Genomic DNA, 16,677 nt, shown 5'->3' on the forward strand with positions numbered 1-16,677 from the left:
AAGACAAGGAATATGATTTTTTCTTTGATTTGCCACAAGTATCTCATTTTTGCAAAAAGGGAATTTCAAGTTTGGAATCAAGTGACTTGTTTTCTAACTTCATCATAAACTATGTGATTTGAGACCAAAGGACATTAATGTTTGTGGTGTGTTTAGCACTGTGCCTGCCACAGGTGAAGTCTCTAGTAGAGTGGAAGCTCCCTGTGGGCAAAGATTTTTGTCCGTTATTATTATTATTATTTTGTCATCGTTATATCCCCAATGCTTAAAATAGTAGGTATCAATAAATATTTGTTGAATTAACTCATGAACATGCAAGCTATTTTAAAAAATTGTTTAATCTGCCTTTGGTCTCAGTTTCTTGATCAGTAATATGATTATACTTCTTGATCAGTAAGTAACATGTTTATGCTACGATTATGAAGATCCTTTCCACCTCTAAAACTCTTTATTCCAGCACAGAGTCATTCACAAAGATGTTCATTAAGTGTATATTGGTGAAAACAGACAGACTTGGAAAGGTATTTCCCCTAGCCTATGGGCTACTGATTGCACACAAATGTGCAAGCTGCAGCCATTCCCCTACCCCCACCCTTTCTCTCCTTAGCTCTTATTTATGTCTGTGGTTTTCCTTTTTTTGGTTCCATATGAAGCACCTACCCAAGACAAGGCCCTCCCACACATGTGCCTCCCCCTTCCCCCCAGCAGGCTGCCAACCTGCTTATGCAATTCTGGGGCGTTGTATTCTTTTCTTAGAGCGTTTTGCTCATGGTAACTGTGCATCTCCAACCCAGTAGGCCTTCTGGGTGATCTTTCATTGTCATGTAGGTTTCATGATCACAGTAGGTTTCATGATATTTGAGCTGAATCATATATAGCTCATAAGAGAGAGCTGAGGATTTTTAGTGACTTGCCTGTTATTCCAAGAGCAGCATAAATAGGCCACGGAGCTGTGTAGGCGACTCCATTAGCTGTGCTGCCCTGTTAAGTATAGCCGAAGGGGCCCTCATCATTTGTAGCTTCCAGGGAGGAAAATGTCAGCCTTGTTAATTCTGATTCTCTTTTCTGCCTATCATTTTTGTTTAAAATGCTTAAAAAGATCTTAATTTTGTTAATTATTATCTTTTAGGTAATTTGGGGTCTGTTTTATTCAGATAAATTGGGATATAATTTGTTTTATTTTTTTCCTTGTTAAGTTTTGATGAGGAACACGCTGAGATAATTTGGATGGATGTTTGTTATTAATAAAATACTTCTATATAGGCTGGATGTTAAAAATAGGAACGATCTCGTTAAAGTGAGTTCTTATTCCGTCTTGTTAGTGACTCTCTAGAATAGAATCCAGTTTCTAGTGTGCTTTATCTTGTACTTTTAGTATAATTTAGCTTGTGCAATGGGTAAAATTGTGACAGAAGACCTTTGTTCAGACATGTTGACCTTCTGTCTCTCACTGACCTTATTTATGTGTCTTGATTTATTTGAATGTACCTGAGAAGGACACTGACTTGTCATGACTATTTATAAGGGCTTATTTAGAATTTTTGATGCAGTACACTGGTTTGTCAAAAAACTGTGATGAGGGGCATTATTTGAAGGAAATTGGCATTAGTGGCATGGAAAAGGGGAGATAGAGAAGGGGAAAAAGATTAGGGAAGGCTGTTTGGAGAGAGGCGTGCTGCTTTATTCCCAGCCATTAGGAGTGGGTGTGGTAATGGAAAACAGGGAAAGGAAGTGGTTTATTTTTCTCATAAACACCATCTATAGGGTGCCTGAAAGGAGCATTTTAGTGATTTAGCGGGAGAGAGCCCAGCGTTAGGGCCAGGCCTGAGAACAAAGACAGATCAAAAGCTCTGAAGGGGAGGGAAGACTATGGTCTGTTGGTTGCTTTGGGCTCTGGGAATTTTCCTTAGTGGTCATCGTGTGCTATGGTGCATACTGTTGGAAACTGTTCTTGTTATGTTGCTTGCCTAATTAGGAGGAAGAATATCCAGTTTTAGATGATTAAAGGGACTTAGTATGTTAAAATTCTCATGCATAAAGACTGTATGTTCTTTGCTGTTTCACTTGATCCAGTTGGTGCTGTATCTCTCCAATGATGCTCCCCTCAGTGTTTGCTAAATTTTTAGGTATTGGTTTTCGCTTTGCTTCGTACATCAATAATGATATGGTGCTGCAGAAGGAGCCTGCTGGAGCAGTGATATGGGGCTTCGGGACACCTGGAGCCGCAGTGACTGTGACCCTGCGCCAAGGTCAGGAAACCATCATGAAGAAAGTGACCAGTGTGAAAGGTAAGGCAGCCCATCTTCTGTTCAGCTATTGCCCTCTTCTGCCACCTGCTGGATTATCTGAAAATGAATAAATGAATGCTAATGCTGTATCTCACGTTATCCATCCATCCGTCTGTACATCCGTCTGTCCATTCATCCATAAAAGTTATTTGAATTTTGCCATGTGCTGGGCACTGAGGATACAAAGAAAAATAAGACTGAGTCAAAGTTCCTGTTCTCAAGGAACTTACGGAATAATGGGAATAGATACCAAGTTATATAGGACAGTGTGATGAATGCTATGATGAAGGTACATGTGGGGTGTCTTAGGGTACAGAGGAGAAACATTGAACTCAGACTGGGTGGTAAGGGAAAGTTTCCACAGAAGATGATATTTGAGCTGAATCACATATAGAGGAGAGGCAGTATGGAGGAGAGGGTAAGAACTCTGGTAGTTCTTGCCCAACAACATTCTTACCTTCTTACATTCTTACCTTAAAAAATCTTAAAACCCAAGACTAGCACCATGTAAATCCCATTTCTTATTTTTAAACCACAGCAGTTCTTTGGATTTCTAAGTCAGCATCATTTACTGAGAGTGCCATAATGTAAGAATGTAAGACTTCATATTGGTAGTCTAAAGCTCTGGAAGTTACTGCTTTCAGGTCCTGATTCTGTCATTTATATGGCTGAATAATCTTGGACATGTAATATAACATCTCCATGTCACAGTTTATATGTAAAATGGAGATCGTCATGATACCTACAGGATTACTGTGAGAATTAAACGAATTAACACTTGTAAAGTAACAGTGCCTGGCACACAACTGCAGGGTAAGTTTTAGTAGTCATGATTGTTACTATTATTATTTAGTCAGTCATTCAAATATCTGTTGAGAGCCTACCATGTGCTCTCATGATTGAGACATTGTGCTAGGTACTGGTGATACAGTGATAAGTAAAACAGATATGTCCTCTTCCTTAATGAGGCATGCAGGTTAGACAGGAAGACAGTAAGCAGTTACAATTAAGTGTGATAAGTGTGTTAAGTGTGATAAGTACCACAGTGAGGAAGAACAAGGTGCTTCATAGAGAAGAGAGATAATTATGTATTCTGAGGCTCATCTTGAGAGGTGAGCAGGGCACACCAGGTAGTGAGAATAGCCTGGCAAAGGCATGGAGGCCTGAGTGTACCTGGGCCATGGGAGAGATGCCAGGCAGGTTGGTTGGTCTGGAACACTGGGGGTGTATGACTGGGCAGATGACAGGAGATAGGTTGGAAAGGCAGGGAGGCTTGTTTGTCATTGCTAAGGAGTGTATGTTTTATTCTAAATAGACAGATTTTTTAAACAGCAAAATAACATGATCAGTTTCAGAAAGCTCACTCTGGCAGCACTGTGGAAGATGGATTGCAGATCAGTAAGATAGAGGTGGTGGGCCCTGTGGGCAGGCTGCTATGATATCCAGGCAAGAGATGATGATGGTTTGACCTCATAGAGTGGCTGTAAGGATGTTCAGGAAGGTGAGAATTTGCAGTTCTCATGAGCAGGGAGATCTTACAAAGGAGTGAGTCTCTATCTAGAAGAGATAAAGATGTAGAAGCCGGCATGAAGGAGATGAAGCTAGAAGTTATGGGATGCAGGAAGGCATGCTCAGGGCTGGATGTTACAGATAGCTCTATAGCTGTGTGATGTGGAGGTGAGAATGAGACAGATGAGGAGGCTGCTCAGAGGTGGAGGTGGAGTTCAGGTGCAAAGTGGTGGTTTGAGCAGTGGCTAGCATATATATGTGACAGGGATGCTTGTGGGAATTGCACTGGTCCCCGAAAGCAAGGATTGTCTGGTTAGTTTTATCAGTATACAAAACTGGTGATTCAATCCAGAGTGATCCGGATCCTGATGCAGTCTCTTCAAAATTCATTTCCATTCAGCAAACATTTAAAAATACTATATACCAGGCATTGACATAAGGTAAGTGCTTCTAATTCTTGGGTTTTAAGACTTTTTAAGGTAAGAATGTTGTTGGGTAAACTAAAAGACTGAAAGGGAAGCTTCAGCTGATTGAGACATGCTTCTCTGTTGGATCTAAATGCTGTCGGTGACTTGCAGGATGTCCTGAAAGTGAAGGATTCAAGGAACTCTTCGTGCTTTCTGTTTGCGCTGGGCCACCTTAGAAATGAGGAGCACTGTGTACAAATAATGGCACTCTTAGTAAATGATGCTGACTTAGAAATCCAAGGAACTGCTGTGGTTTAAAAATAAGAAGTGTGATTTACATGGTGCTAACAAGTTACCAATAAATATTTAGGCGACAGAGAAAACACAGTGCTGTAGAGATACATACAGAAAGCATACAATGTTGTATAGCATTTCAGTTTAAAAATCCTTGTACATTGTTTTTAGATTTTTCTCCCTTCATGCCTGTTTCAGAACTAGTATTTGAGGTGGGCAGAGATGAGGCAGGAAGCTAGGTGGAATGAAAGGTAATAATTAGGGGAGGAGCCTCCCTTTTCCTTTACAGTGATTGCGAAGCTGCTCGTTTATCTTGAGTTGAATTTGATAAACACCGAGTGGGGGCTTACTGTGTCTAAAACACTCAGCCAGAAACCCTAGGAAAGTATAGAGAAGAATACAAATAGTGCCCATCTTTCAGGAACTCACTTCCCCGTTCCATCCTTTCACATTTAGTAGTTTAGGCTCAAGTAGTGCTCCAGCTGCTTTACTGCAAGGGGATGTATCATTCGTAGTTAAAAGAACCAGCAGCAACTTAAGAGAACTGAGTGATTCATGGGTACGGATGAGAATTTCACAGGAAAAGGGGTTGATGTTATTGGTGGTGGTGGGGACCTGTTTATTAGACTTTCCACATTTACTTGGTAGAAAAGGGGAAGGTATTTGAGTTTAGAGAAATCTGCAAACCTGCTGCAATGGGTATCTTGCTTTGTTCTGCCCGTGAAGCAAAATAGATGAAGTGTTAATTGGAATAAAGGAGGTAGACATGTAAGAAATTTCATAGGCAGAAAATGTCTCTCAAAAGACATACCACAGAGAATACTGAAGGGTGGATTTCTGGTTTAGATTTTAATGAGGACTCTGAGATTTTCAGCCACATTATCTGAGTTTGCTGCTTTGTCTACCTCTGGTAATATTTAACTTATTACCCATAGTCCCCTAGAAACCCAGAACAAAGTAAGATATAACAGCATAAAGGTGGTTGTCCAGCAGACTGACACTGAGACTTTGGGAAAATTAACACCTGAGGGATGATTGGGACCATGGTCAGGTACTGGGTTGGTTCCAACGATGTTGTCAAATGAGGTAAGAGGATTCTTTTAGACACAAGGAATACAAGCAGGGAAAACCAGGCATATCCTCTGACTTTGACATACATGGTAGGGGTGTGTGTATGTAGGTGATAAAATGGGGGTTTGTCTGTCTATATTTGTCACCATGATTGAGGTAAACAGATATATTTTCTCTACCTTAAAATAATACAGAAGCCTAAAACCCTCCCTGTTCCTGGTTGGCATGCATACCAATTTTCTTTTCTTTCTTTTCTTTTTTTTTTTTTTTTTGAGATGGAGTCTTGCTCTGTCACCCGGGCTGGAGTGCAGAGGTGTGATCTCAGCTCACTGCAACCTCTGCCTGCCAGGTTCAAGTGATCCTCCTGCCTCAGCCTCCTGAGTAGCTGGGATTACAGGCACCCGCCACCACACCTGGCTAATTTGCATACTAGTTTTCTATGCTACGTAATAAATTGCCACAAAGTTAGGTGCTTAAAACAACACACTTTTACTATCTCACAATTCCTGCGGGTCTGAACTCTGGTTATGGTTTAGCTGGATTCTCTACTCAGGGTCTCACAAAGCTGAAATCAAGGTGTAGGCCAGGCTGTGTTCCCACTTGGAGGTGCGAGTAGAGAGTTACCTGTTTCCAAGCTCCCTTCCATTGCTGGCAGAATTCATTTAGGGGTTGAGCTCATGGCAGCACCTCTGCTATTTCAGATCTCTGACTTCTAGATCCTCTTTGAAAGAGCTCACCTTATTATGTATGCCAACCCAGGAAAATCTTGATTTTTATTAAAGTCAAATGATTAGGGACTTTAATCACATCTGCAAAATCCCTTCACCTTTTCCATGTAACATTATCTAACACAAGAGTGACATCTCATTCCCTTTGCCATTTTCTGTTGGTTGGAAGCCAGTCACAGATTCTGCCAGCCACACAAGCATGTGACTTTGGGGTGTCACCTTAGGATGTGTCTGCCACCACAAGCTATAGTGTAAGTAACTTGCATGGGCAGTTTTAATGATATAAAAGCACTTAAGCTTTTTTTCCTTTGCATTCATATTTGGTGGTGGAGATGAACTTAAGATTACAACAGAATAAATGTAGTTTGGTGAGGGGCAGTGTAGGCAGTAAGGCCTTCTTGACTTCCAAGCTGTTTCCACAAACCACTGAGCCACTTTGCAGCTAGTGAGGAATTAGGGTTCTGTTGGGTGGGCGTTGGGGGGGTAGTGAACAGGGGCTCTTTTTTCATCTCTAGGTTGTTCTTGGGAAGGGAATGGTCATGGATAATTTTCCTTTTTCTCTTCTTGGCCTCTGAGATTTTGGCACAATAATAGAACAAAATAATTAACATCTGATATGAGTAGCAGAAAGAAAAAACAAGAAAGCACTTTATGACTTTGTCTCTAGACAAATTATGTTCATGTTTTCCTTTGATTGTTTGCTTGTTCTTCCCATTTTGAGGTGGGAGTTAATTGTGAGGTGGAGAGAAGGTGGAGACAGAGAGTTTTTCACTGCCCTTGGCTGGAATGTGAGAAGAGCAACAATAAGAAATAGGCCACCAGAGGCCAGGTGCGGTGGCTCACGCCTATAATCCCAGCACTTCCGGAGGCTGAGGCGGGTGGATCATGAGGTCAGGAGATCAAGACCATCCTGGCCAACATGGTGAAGCCCTGTCTCTACTAAAATACAAAAAAAAAATTTAGCTGAGTGTGGTGGTGGGCGCCTGTAGTCCCAGCTACTTGGGAGGCTGGGGCGGAAGAATTGCTTGAACCCGGGAGACGGAGGTTGCAGTGAGCCGAGATCACGCCACTGCACTCCAGCCTGGAGACAGAGTGAGATTCCATCTCAAAAAAAAAAAAAAAAAAAAAAGGAAATAGGCCACCAGAAATGCTAACCACCAGAAATGCTAACCCTTAGACAGGAGAATGTAAGGCCCCAGTCAATTTGCATGGGTGTCTTGTCAGTGTAACCCAGGGATGGGGTTTACTTCCTACCATTTAATTGATGGAGTACGTGGCACACTAAGCACTCTAAGTAGCTGTATAATGAAGGAAGGGAATTAATCTTCCTAGGTGGCACAAGAAAAAACGTGAGGAAGCAGAGATTTGAGTGCACTGAAAATGAGGATTTACAGAAACCTGGGCCTGGCCTGGAATTGCTGATAGCAAGTGATTAGGGCCGAGAAGAAGGATGGAGAGCAACTTGTTCAGAGAGCCGATCCAGATCAGTAGAAAAGCAGCTGGATGGTGAACTCTTTGTGGTTAGTGGCTCAAGTTTATTATTTGGACTCAAGCTTATGGACTTCATGGGTCACCACTGTTTCTAAAAACTCTTAACCAAACTTGATTGGCCTGTGGTGAGCTCTGTTTCCACCAACCAGTCCTGAACTGATAAGCCAAGGACTAGGCAGTTCTTATGAAACATGGTGGCTTTTGCCTTTTTAATCCCACCCTTGGTTTTGGTCTAAGAAACAGTCTTCACAGGTGCTGCTGTCCTTTGTATATACTTACATAGGAGCAAATCCTTATTGTTTTAAATGAACTGTCTCTGAGGTGGTTTAACCATTAGTAACCTCTCTGGAGTGCATCAGGTTTTCCCTGACTTGCCTGGAAGTTAACTGTTCTTAACACTTGTTATTGTCATAGTTTACTTTACTTTTTTTTTTTTTTTTTTGAGATGGAGTTTTGCTCTTGTTGCCCAGGCTGGAATGCAATGGTGCGATCTCAGCTCATGCAACCTCCGCCTCCTGGGTTCAAGTGATTCTCCTGCCTCAGCCTCCCAAGTAGCTGGGATTACAGGCGCATGCCATCACACCCTGCTCATTTTTGTGTTTTTAGTAGAGACGGGGTTTAACCATGTCGGCCAGACTGGTCTCAAACTCCTGACCTCAGGTGATCCACCTGCCTTGGCCTCCCAAAGTGCTGGGATTACAGGCATGAGCTGCTGTGCCTTGCCAGAGTTTTCTTTTATCAAGTAGGAAACGAAAAAAGCTAGAAACGAACATCTTGAGGACTAGCACAGGAGGAAGTTTTCTGAGGTCTTTGTGGAAGTTGGAAGGCAGTTCTTGGGAATAAGGCTCAGGTCTTGATGCCTAGTTCTCTCTACTCCTTAGGCCCTAGAGGGAGTCATCCTCTGGTTGTAGTAGGATGGTATTGCCATGTTTTGCCCAAATAGTTTGGCATTGTCTTTTTGTTACTGGGTAGCAGAGTTTTTAGAACCTCTGGTGAAGGTAGTTTTCTTCACCAGCCATGTTGTCTGGATTGAGGCTAAGTGTAAATACCCAATTAACAGCAGTGAATAGGAATACATTGTATAGCAATAGAAGGCTAAGAAATAGTCCTTGGTTTTCTGGGGGTTGACCTCACCATCATAAGTGAATAACGTTGGTGGCAGAAGGGCAGAGCTCCAGTAAGATGTGTCAGTACAGGAAGCCTGGAAAGACCTTGGCAAGCCTGGAGTTGGGACAGATTGGAGTGTCTGCCTGCTCAGAAGTGTGAGCCATATGGAACACATCACACCTGTGCGACACAATCTGTCCTAGCTGCCCACTGTTTCCAAAACAGTGATTTTTCTGGTTTAGGTGAATTATACATTTAATACGTTGACGTGTGGCTACTGATGGTATAAAAACAATACCGAACATTTGGTTTTAGATTTAATTAACCACTTAGGGATGGGAGTAGCAAGCTCAGTTGCTTATGCTTTTTGGAGGAGCAAGCATGCACTCTTCCCATGATGTCTTAGGGCTTTTGGACATTTTCCCCAGGACTCTGAGAAATCCTGTATGAACTGAGTTTTTATTAGTCACCTGTTGTACATTAGGACATCTCATGCTTCTGCTTAACTCTTGCTGATTGGAAAGAACTTTGCAGTGTCTAGTACATAGTAGGCCCTTGGATGGTATTTTTAGAATTATTATTCCTCGTAAATTGGATGTAATCATTTTAGGATGCTCCATTTCCAGTTCTTATCATTCTTTCCCTTTGAATTTACATTGATCTGATGGGTATGAATTATAAATCAGTTCATATTCTTTGGCATAATGCTAAGAGTATTTATTTTAAAATGTTAATTCTCCTTTTTTTTCTGTTTTTCCAGTCTTGTTTTATCAACCTTGTTCATGTTGTTTGGTTCTCCTTGGCATAATTTTTGCCATTTTGAAGATATTTTTCTGAAGCTTCTAAGTATGTTGTTGGCAGGGGTGGTCTGGTGAGTGATGAGAGGTAGGAGGGTGATAGGGTGGTTCTAGGGAATATGCTATGAATTTCTGAAATAGGGTCTCAGATAGCTTCTCATCTCCCTAGTTGAGTCCCAAAGCTTAAGTCTTGTAAATAACTCTGTGAAAATAATTAATTGGGCAAATTGGAATATCTTTTTCACAGAGACATTAATTTAGATGCCTCCCACTACTTTTTGATGTGTCAGTTTCTCCACTCAACAGTTTGCTGTTCGGAAAACCCAGACCACTGGTGGTGTTAATCCTTGTTAGCAACACAGGAGGAGGTGGGGAGTGAAGGCACAAGGGTGATACTGTCAAGCCAGGGGAAGTTCCAGATTGTCATTGATTTTCTCTACCTTGTGATCACATTCGATTGAGTAATTGCAAGTTAGTTTGGGGCACTGTAAAATGAAATTATGTTAATTTTGACAGCTGGATAGTATAATAAGAATTTCTCTTTTATGTTTTCTATTAAACTCTTGAATTTTAATCTGCATGTATTTTTGTCTCTCCTCATTTAGGATTATAACTGGATAACTTACTTTTTTTGTAAATGCTTCAGTTAAAAGTAAGGAGGGATTGGTACAGATTAAGGATAAAAATGCTGCTGCTCGTGTTAGGTCTATCCTCTTATGTGAAATTTGGCCAATCTTCATAGCTTTGAATTCAGTTTATTACAGAGGCTGGGAATAGCCACAAATGAGTGTAATTGGGCTTTAATTTCATTTTAATGGATTGATTAATTCCTTGGAGTCCTGTTACTATTTCAGCTCACTCTGATACCTGGATGGTGGTACTGGATCCTATGAAGGCTGGAGGACCTTTCGAAGTGATGGCACAACAGACTTTGGAGAAAATGAACTTCACCCTGAGAGTTCGTGATGTCCTGTTTGGAGATGTCTGGCTCTGTAGTGGGCAGAGTAACATGCAGATGACTGTGCTACAGGTAATTTGGAGAGTCTCAGCAATAATACACAGTGTTGGTGATGAAGAAGGAAAAGAAGGAGGAATAAGGGGACAACAAGGAGAAACAGGGCTGTTTCTATTTAGTGAGTGCCATGAGCCAAGATCTGTTCTAAGTGCTTTGAATGAATTCATTAATTTGACTTAACAATCTTTTTTTTTTTTTTTTTTTTGAGGCGAAGTCTCGCTCTGTCGCCCGGACTGGAGTGCAGTGGCCAGATCTCAGCTCACTGCAAGCTCTGCCTCCTGGGTTTACGCCATTCTCCTGCCTCAGCCTCCCGAGTAGCTGGGACTACAGGCGCCCGCCACCTCGCCCGGCTAGTTTTTGTATTTTTAGTAGAGACGGGGTTTCACCGTGTTAGCCAGGATGGTCTCGATCTCCTGACCTTGTGATCTGCCCATCTCGGCCTCCCAAAGTGCTGGGATTACAGGCTTGAGCCACCGCACCCGGCCGACTTAACAATCTTAAGAGATAAGTTATTGATTAAATTGGTAGTTATTGATTGGTGCTAATGTATTCTATATAGGTTAAGAACTTAGAGGGAGTATTGTTTTGTCTAGCACTTTCTCCAAAACTGAGGTTCTTCTCAAGCTGATTTTTATTTTCTTGCCTTTTTTTTTTGAGATGGAGTTTCTCTCTTGTTGCCCAGGCTAGAGTGCAATGGCGCGATCTCAGCTCACTGTAGCCTCCACCTCCTGGGTTCAAGGTATTCTCCTGCTTCAGCCTCCCGAGTAGCTGGGATTACAGGCATGCGCCACCATGCCCGGCTAATGTTTGTATTTTTAGTACAGATGGGGTTTCGCCATGTTGGCCAGGTTTGTCTCGAACTCCTGACCTTGGGTGATCCACCTGCCTCGGCCTCTCAAAGTGCTGAGATTACAGGCGTGAACCACTGAGCCCGGCCTGTTTTCTTGCCTTTTAGTCATTCCTTTGAGAAATATTAAATTTGAGATGTAAACTTGTGTAGAACTAGACCATGACCTCAATTCATCTCTTTTAGAAAAATTTATGAAATACAATACGTTCATATACTCTATGATTGATTGTTTTGTTTCTATTTCTTAGTTTTTTCTATTTTTTTCTTTTTGTAGTCTACTACTACATAATGCTACTAAAGTGATCTTATTCTGAACATATCTACTTCATTTCATCATTAGTTTTCTGATTTAGAATTTAAATTCTTGCATTGAAGTCCTCCTTACCAACATTTTATTTACTCTTACGTTCTGTCTTATTTATATATATGGAAGGCCCCCCCCCTTTTTTTTTTTAAGAGATAAGGTCCTTCTTTGTCACCCAGGCTGAAGTGCAGTGGCATGATCATAGCTCACTGCAGTGTAGAACTCCTGGGCTCAAGGGTTCCTCCTATCTCAGCCTCCTGGGTAGCTGGGATTACAGGTGTTAGCCACCATACCCAGCTGATTTTTTATTTTTTATAGAGCTAGCGTCTTGCTATGTTACCCATGCTGGGCTTTTTGAATTAAAATGTTTATTAAACTGAACTTTGACTGGACTCTCTTTTATCATAAGAGAGTGGGGGCAAAATCAAAGTTTTATTTCTCGATAGAAAGGATGGTTTTGTATAGAAGCAGAATTGCTGTTAACTCATTAAGGAAAACAGTGTTTTTCTTAATGCTGTAATTGCAGTTCCCTGTTTGCACAGAAAGGCATAGACCAGATCTGTTTGTATCTATATAGTCGCTTTCTCAACAGCAGTCTATGCCAGGGGATCCCATCCCATTTTCTGTCAAGCTAAATCAGATTTTGATTGTTAAGAGTAAACATATTTTTTCTGCCTAGAATTGACCCCTAAGCATCTTCTGTATAAAGCTAGGTCTCCAAGCTCTGGGATATAGGGGAACAGAAAAAAATTCCATCTGAAACATCCAAGTGTTAATATTATTTTTTATTTTTGTTTAAATCATGCACTTAGTTTGCAAGATAACATTTTAGGTGCTGACAGTACCAAAAGCCAAGTTTCCAGTCTCTTAACAGTCTGTGGAACCTTATTTTTTGATTAAAAGGATGTTCTACATGGCTTCCCCTTTATTCCTTTTGCTCCTTTCCTCCTACAAACCCCCAATGCACACACATACATACATCACACACACACACACACACACACACACACACACACACACACCCCCGCGAGTCTTTCTCCTTCCCTCCTTCCATGTGACTTCTCTGAGGAGGTAAGATTTCCACTATAACCTACCACTCTTCACATTCAAATCAAGGAAATGGCAGATTGTATGCCCATCTTGTTGTTAGGGTAAAGCGGAATTTTAAAATTGAGTGTTATTTATAACGCTGAGTGAGATGTTTATAAATGGAGAAGAGTCTAAATGTTCATCTGTCGCCTCCTAAGTCAGGGTAGGTCTTAAGACTTGGATATTTCTAGTTATGCTCAGAAAAAGATGGCCAATATCCATCAGGAAACCCATTTTTCAATATCTCAGAACTCCCCACATTCCTATTTTACAAATAGAGAAATTAAGATCCAGAAGAGAAGGGCTGGTACCACATTCCAACAAAAGATTCACAGGACTTATGAGGCTGGCTTTTTTTTTAATAGTTATCCCCTCAATTTTAGAACTGCTACCATAGTAGAAGGTAAAATAACTTACAGAATTTCCAAATTCTTTTAAGTAAATAAAGTTTCTATCCTTCTGTGTGTGTGTGTGCACACAGACATTCACATACATGTTTTGCTCCCCCATATAGACCCCATGCCAAGATTCTCTGAGGAAATAGATTCTTGACGTGTCTTCATTAATTCAAGAATGTGGTATAAAGGTTACAAAATGAACACCAGTGAGCAGCTGCTTTGATGGTGAACGGTCCAGTCCCTAGAGAGGCAGCAGTGCTCTCTCCCAGCCTCTGTGGCGTTAATGACTTCAAATACCTTGGTATTCATTTACATCCTCATTTAAATACTTGGTAGAAAAATAATTACACTGCGGTATTTGATGAGATGAAATCTGATCTCAGCAGATGGAGTAAGTCTTCCCCTTTCATCAGCAGGGGAACCAAGTGTCATTTAAATGAAAATCTTCCTGCGATCTCTTTATTCCTAAGTTTGCTGCCCATATCCCCGAGGAAATGCTTTCATCAAAAAGGCCTAGTCATTGGGAAAGGATACCAATTTCTGAAGTAATTGTCATTACATTGTCAGGTACAGAAGGAATGGTCCCTACCCCCATTTTTGTTGACACTCTCTGTGGCTTTCAAGTTTGGGCTTGAAATTACATGCAAATGTGAATTTGAAAATGGAAGTTTTCCAGTCAATGTTTTGGATCCAGTTCTGTGTGCTGGTGTCAATATAGGAGAATGCCAACCATTCTGACTCTATCGGCCTCACAGTACTCTACAGTGTTAGCAACGGGTCTAAAAGACAAGTAGCATGTTCTCCCATGCTGCCTCCCAAGCTGGCGTCTCACTGCGATGAGGCACTTGAGTTCCCAGTCAGTGCGGAAGCTAGTGTGGGTGGAGAGAATGAAAGCAGTTTCATCCACTGTTTCCATGGAAGCAACATAGGATCCTGAGTGCTTAGTGCAGAATTGAATTCCAAAGGAGGTGGCTTTTTACAGGTACTTGCTGCTGAAAAATAATTTCCCTGCCAGATACACTGTGAGTGCATTAACCTGTTCTTACTCCTTCGTGTTTACTTAACATTAACCTGCCAGGTATGATCCTGAACAAACAGGTCTGGATTTCCTTTGGAATTTTCTTGAGACCATATGTAATCTGTCTTGAGAATGGGAAGACCAGTAACCCTGATAGCCTAGAGCTGCTCCTACCAAGGGAGCATTTCAGGTTGTGACTCCCACTGTGACCAAAAGAGCTATCTCATTTCCATCTGGCCGTCTTACTGGGCACAGCCGGCTCACTGGCAAGTCCAGAGAGATTCAAGGGGCAGCATCTTTCAGTGAAATGCACCATGGGACACCCGGCTGCTTCAGCGTTTCTCTTACGCTGTGGCTGGAGGGCCAGCTGTATTCTCTGCGGTGGGTGGGTGGGGGTGGAAAGCGAGCCAGCTGCACACTCTGTGACCAGTGGCCAATGGAACGTACCCAGCCTCCTGTGCCTCTCACTGCTGTGGCAGCCCCGACTCAGCTGGAGCACCTGCTCCCTGAGGCGAGCGGTAACTGGGCTTCCTGATGCTCCTGTTGGCCCTTTGTTTTGGGAGAAGCTGGGCCAGTCCAGGAGGATAGAAAGGACTCAAGAAGAAACACACAAATAAAAAAACAAAACAAAATATTTCTGATATATTTGTTTTAAAATAAAAAAATAACTGAAAATCAGGATGAGAGGAAATAGCACTTGTGCATAAGTTCATAAAGCAATGATGCTTTACTGGACTAACAAAGAAGAAACTGAGGCCAGGCGCGGTGGCTCAGGCCTGTAATCCCGGCACTTTGGGAGGCCGAGGTAGGTGGATCACGACGTCAGGAGATCGAGACCATCCTGGCTAACACGGTGAAACCCTGTCTCTACTAAAAATACAAAAAATTAGCTGGGCATGGTGACAGGCGCCTATAGTCCCAGCTACTCGGGAGGCTGAGGCAGGAGAATGGCATGAACCCGGGAGGCAGAGCTTGCAGTGAGCCGAGATCATGCCACTGCACTTTAGCCTGGGCAACAGAGCAAGACTCCAAAACCCTAAGCCACTCCTCTCATACTCTTGACAATTGATGAGGTTTAATAAAGTGATTTGGGAAAACATGATTTGTCTTTGGATGGACCCTTTTCTTTAATTCCTTGGGACTGTTCTGAGCTGTTACCCTGAACACCACCTTTCCAGTCTCCATGCCTCCCTTGCTTTTCTTTGGTGAATTACCAAGACTGAGATGAGGATACCGTCAGCCTGCAGTATCCACCAGTTCCACATGTGCAGATCCAACCAGCCATGGATAGAAAATATTTGAAGAATTAAAATTAAAAGTGACAATACAACAATAAATAATACACATTGAAAAAACAATACATACGGGTTGAGTATCCCTTTTCTGAAGCTGCTTGAGATTGGAAGTGTTTTAGATTTCGGATTTTTTTTTGGATTTTGCAATATTTGCATAGACATAATGAGATATCTTGGGGACAGGACCTGAGTCTAAACCTGAAATTCATTTATGTTTCCTCTATACGTTATACACATAGCCTGAAGGTAATTTTGTACAATATTTTAAAATAATTTTGTGCATGAAACAAAATGTGTGTTATTTATGTGTGGAATTTTCTGCTTGTTGACATGTTGGCACACTAAAAATTTTGGATTTGGGGGCATTTTGGATTTTGGATTTTCAGATTAGGGTTGCTTAACATATATAACAAATATTTACATAGCATTTACATTGCATTAGGCATAAGTAATCTAGAGATGATTTAAAGTATATGGGAGGATGTTTGTAGGCTATAAACAAATATGCCATTTTATACAAGGGGCTTGAAAATCCTCAGATTTTGATGTGCTGGGGTTTGGTCGGGGGTGCGGGGGTGTGGTTCCTGGAACCAATGCCCTGTGGATACCAAGGATAACTGTATACGCATTTTGAGACTTATTCCAGTATGGTTCAGTTGTTCAACTATGTTTCAGTAGTTCAACAGTCATTTCTCAGCTGTGTTTCTTGTGAGCAGGCTTCTCTTGTGTTGTGTGGATTAGACAAATCTACCTCCCCACGGCCTTTTTGGTTCCACATAGTATCCTAAGCACCATTTTAAAAAGATGTTAATTGGTCTAGTTTTGTGTTATGAGATACTTTTTCAGAGTAGAAGTATTTTAGTTTCAAGGTATCAGAGTGTTGTAAGTGCTGGGCAATATTCTTTAGCCTAAGCTACCTCACAGCTCCTCTTGTCTAACATAGACCTGCTCCTTAAGATCACAGATTTCATTATGTTCCTACCCTCTTTGGGAACATGATTCATCATGGTCTCTTT

The 16,677-nt window shown here is 41.6% G+C and overlaps 1 protein-coding gene across 1 annotated transcript in view; it reads left to right on the top strand.

Annotated features, from left to right (window-relative positions):
* Positions 1-16,677, top strand: part of SIAE (sialic acid acetylesterase) — a 38,860-nt gene that overhangs the window by 2,267 nt on the left and 19,916 nt on the right. Inside the window, exons 2-3 of the mRNA XM_010355987.2 lie at positions 2,127-2,288; positions 10,547-10,722. Of these exons, the coding sequence (XP_010354289.1) occupies positions 2,127-2,288; positions 10,547-10,722 (338 nt within the window). The remainder of the gene's footprint in view (positions 1-2,126; positions 2,289-10,546; positions 10,723-16,677) is intronic.

Source organism: Rhinopithecus roxellana, chromosome 15 (genome assembly GCF_007565055.1).
Source record: "Rhinopithecus roxellana isolate Shanxi Qingling chromosome 15, ASM756505v1, whole genome shotgun sequence".
In the NCBI taxonomy this organism is placed as follows: Eukaryota; Metazoa; Chordata; class Mammalia; order Primates; family Cercopithecidae; genus Rhinopithecus; species Rhinopithecus roxellana.